Source organism: Sinocyclocheilus rhinocerous, unplaced genomic scaffold (genome assembly GCF_001515625.1).
Source record: "Sinocyclocheilus rhinocerous isolate Xijiao unplaced genomic scaffold, SAMN03320098_v1.1 scaffold579, whole genome shotgun sequence".
NCBI classification, from domain to species: Eukaryota; Metazoa; Chordata; class Actinopteri; order Cypriniformes; family Cyprinidae; genus Sinocyclocheilus; species Sinocyclocheilus rhinocerous.
The window spans coordinates 1,100,298-1,104,672 of NW_015666542.1; the positions used below are offsets into that span (position 1 = coordinate 1,100,298).

Consider the following 4,375-nt stretch of genomic DNA (forward strand, 5'->3'; position numbering starts at 1 on the left):
ATGTATTGTGCACATATACCAGATAGATAGATAGATAGATCTATTACATACACCTATAATATTGTTATTAGCATTGTACAAAATTAACCTCTATGGTTCCATTACGCCAGTTCAGTTGTGGCTGCTGTGAAAGCTGTATTTTAAATGTTAAATGTAACATGTTGTAAAACACATACAGGTTCTGTTCGCTTTGGGTGTTAGAATGTGCGTGCGGTGGGCGGGGTCATCACGCTTATTTGCATACGAGTCACGCACACTTTAAAAGAAGCTGACGCACGTTTCTGGGATGTCTTACTTTCACATCGTCAAGAGAAACTCCGTGCTTCGGGGTTTTTATCGTCTTTTGTCGCGCTTCTTTTCATTTTTTTTTTCTGGTGCAGTTATGCATAGGATTGTCTAAAGAGATCCTTTCATTCATTTGAAGAGCAGAAGAGCGGTTTCACGTACCTTATTTCAAATAAAACAGACAAGGCACTCTCTCAAAATGTGAGTATGAGTTTGCTTGTTTGGTTATGTTCTATTTTCTAGAGAAAGTTATTGTAGAAATCTATATATTTTGACGATTTTATTAGTCTTTATATTACCTAACAAGCTTGGTGACTGTTCACAATTAAAAAAAAAAAAAATATATATATATATATATAATAATATTAATATTATAAAAACCTAACTGGAATAGACTAAGGGTTAGTAACAGCATCTGTGGTTTTGTAATATTTAAATCCTCAGCTCATTCAGTTGTAAAATAATATAACAGGCTACACTAGTACACTTCATAACGCTCTCATGTTAATTTAACTTAATAATTGATAGGCCTAATAATAATAATCTTAATAATAATATTCAAATAACTGCTTCGTATATAAACAACATATAATGGTACATCGACTATACGAATACGTAGCCTATCTAATTTTACAATACTTTTTTTATTAAACTTTGGATTCAAATAATCAAATTCATCATGTTTTGAGCATTTTTATAATCACAAAATAATCACATTTGACCACAAACTTTGTAACACTTTTAGTGATATTTTCACAACTGAATAGACAAAAATTATGTGGTCAGATCAAATGTATTTGTAGTAAGAATGCAACCCGTTAAAATTTAATATTTGTAGTGCTTTAAAAATAAAAATAAAAAACTTTTGAAATTAAACAAAATCCTGCTATAATGCAGCCCATTTGATTATGCAAAGCTTTTTTGGCAAATATGAGATACAAAACTTCGGCAAGTAAAACCGCATTTTTTAATGGAATTCATTACGATTTGTTTCAAGGTTTTGGTCACACTTTAGTTTGGCGGCCAGTTCTCACTATTAACTAACTATTAACTATGACTTTTCCCTCAAACTCCTAATTTGCTGCTTATTAATAATAAGGTAGTAGTTAAGTTTAGGTATAAAATAGGATTACGGGATCTAAAATATGGTCATGCAGAATAAGGCATTAATATGTGCTTTATTAGCACTAATTAACAGCCGATATCTTAGTAATATGCTTGCTAATAAGCAACTAGTTTATAGTGAGAATTGGCCTCTAAACTAAAGTGTTGCCAAGGTTTTAATATTGCTGAAGTTCACATTTGTGACCCTGGACCCCAGGGTCACATTTCTCGCTTCTCTCGTTTTTTGCCTATAGGATGACCGCCAGAGAACGATGGAGAGTTTACAAGCGCATCAGCTTCATGTTCTTCCTGGCTGTAGTCACGCTTACTGTGCTCCAGAGAGGAAACATCATGTCGATGCAAGACTTCCAGAGCGGCAGAATCGAGAGACAGGCGCGGATGGAGCTCATGGCGGAAGGCGACAAAAAAGACTCGATTAGCGTCAACTTCTGGAAGAGCGTTCAAAGAGTGGAGTCCACCACAGAAGGGGCGAGATTAACCCAAAAGCAAGGCCCCACGATGTGGGACGTCACCAGCTCCAACTGCAGCGTCAAACTCAACTTCTCTTCCTTGGAGTGGTTCACGGGTCTGGAAGCCAACTTCAAGCAATTCCTGCTCTACAGGCACTGCAGATACTTCCCCATCCTCATGAATCACCCAGAGAAGTGCGCCGGAGATGTAGACTTGCTGATGGTCATCAAGTCGGTAATAACACAGTACGATCGAAGGGAGGTCATACGGCAAACCTGGGGCAAAGAACAAGTGATCGACGGGAAAAGAATCAAGACCCTTTTCCTTCTCGGAACGTCTTCCAACGAGGGAGAGCGGGCGAACCATCAGAAGCTTCTGGAATACGAGGATTACATCTACGGAGACATCCTGCAATGGGACTTCATGGATAGCTTCTTCAACCTGACCCTCAAGGAGATCCACTTCCTCAAATGGTTCTCCATCTACTGCGGAAACACCCGCTACATCTTCAAAGGCGACGACGATGTGTTCGTCAGCGTTCCCAACATCTTGGAGTATCTGGAAGTCAGCAAAGACTTGAAGGACCTCTTTGTCGGCGACGTTCTCTTCAAAGCCAAGCCCATTCGCAAAAAGCAGAACAAGTATTACATCCCACAAGCCTTGTATAACAAGACGCTCTACCCGCCGTACGCCGGCGGAGGCGGTTTCCTGATGGATGGACCTCTGGCTCGGAAACTCTACGGAGCTTGCGAAACTCTCAAACTCTATCCCATCGACGATGTGTTTCTGGGAATGTGTCTGGAGGTGCTTCAGGTGACCCCAATAAGGCACAACGCTTTCAAAACCTTTGGGCTGGTGAAGAATAAAACCAGTCGACTCAACAGGGAGCCGTGTTTCTTTAAGAGCATGCTAGTGGTACATAAACTGCTCCCGCCGGATTTGATAGACATGTGGAAACTGGTCAACAGTGACTTGATCTGTTCGCAGAAAATGGACTTCTTATAGTCCCAGACTTTCTGAATCTGAAAGAGGTCCGAATTCGTGCGTAAACGACGCAAACGGAATGAAGGGTCTGCGGAGAGAACTTTGAGAACTTACTCGAAGACAATACGTTCTCCTTTTTTGAGGAGATTTCTGGACAATGTTTTAACTTAATTTATGTACCAAATGACATGGTATGCAATTTGGATAATGTGAATAATATGTAAAGGTTTAATTTTTCACTAGTTTTTTTATTTATTTTGAACATCAAGGCTACAAAACAAAAAATATCACCCCCAAATGAAAATAATTGACTCATCATCATGTTGTTCTATGAATTTCTTTCTTCTGTGGAAGCATTTTTTTTTATTTTTTGGTCTATGCAGTAAAAGTCAAAGAGGTCTTGTTTTGGACCCCATTGACTTCAACTGTATAGACAAAAAAGTTTGCAAAAGACATAAGGTGTTTAAATGATGGCAGAATTGTTATTTTTGAGTGAACTATGACTTTGTGTCACAAGACTAAATGTGACTGTCCCAAACAGAAGGAAACGAGTCTCTACCTCACCATTTTTGTTTTAGTCTGCCCCTTTGTGGACAAATATTACCTTAACAGGTTTTCAAAGTAGATTCATTAAACAAGACCGTGTTATTTCTGCTGCAATGATGTACATTTCTGAAATTACAGTATATATTTGCGTGATTGTAGCTCATCGAGATGATCCCTTAAGAGCTTTTATTTTTTGATTTGCCCATAGACTTGAGATGCATTTGGTAGAGGGTTTACTTTAAACTGTGAAACAGCACATTGTCTGGTACCTGTACATTTTGAATTAATTTATGAAATACCTCCTGGGATCAGAGGAGGCGGAGTCTGGTGTAGGATATTTAATTCTACTTGAAGGTTACGCAAAACACGGGCATTTGCAATCCAAACTGCACGGTCTGATTGTGTAAAAAATAACTGGAATGAACAAACTAAAGTGAAAATGGATTAGTATTTGTAAATAAACGTTTCTTCAAAAAGACCAAAGCGTTTGATTATTCCTTTATATCCTTAAATAAAACTGCCATTTGTAGTTCTGTTAACAAGAATTCAAATAAAAGATCAAAAAGAGAGATCAAAAAACATTGTATTGCATTTCTACAGCTTTATTTTCAAAGTTTCACAATGTATATATTTTAACATATACTTCAAATATATATCTAATATATAATATATAACAGGTTTATACAATATTTAATTTAAAAATACACAAAAAAATTGTCAAAATTTGACACTGTATATTAATACATTAGCACATAACTGATGTCTCAGGTTTTCTGAAATTCAATGTCCTGCATAATGTATATATTTTAATAATTCAAATATACACACACACACACATATACATACATATACTTTTAGTCATTTAGCAGATGCCTTTATCCAAAGCGACTTACAAATAAGAAAAAGTAATTAAAACTAAAAGCTAAAACTCTATAAATACTATATATATATATACACATTTAAGAAAATAAAAGAGATTAAATAA

At 36.5% G+C, this 4,375-nt stretch overlaps 1 protein-coding gene across 1 annotated transcript; it reads left to right on the forward strand.

The window, feature by feature from the left end:
* The first annotated feature begins 311 nt into the window (after nucleotides 1–311).
* b3gnt7 (UDP-GlcNAc:betaGal beta-1,3-N-acetylglucosaminyltransferase 7) lies at nucleotides 312–3,113 on the forward strand. Its single transcript, XM_016544069.1, has 2 exons — nucleotides 312–486; nucleotides 1,644–3,113. Coding segments are annotated over exons 1-2 (1,224 nt in total). The 5' UTR covers nucleotides 312–484; the 3' UTR covers nucleotides 2,866–3,113.
* Nucleotides 3,114–4,375: the final 1,262 nt, after the last annotated feature.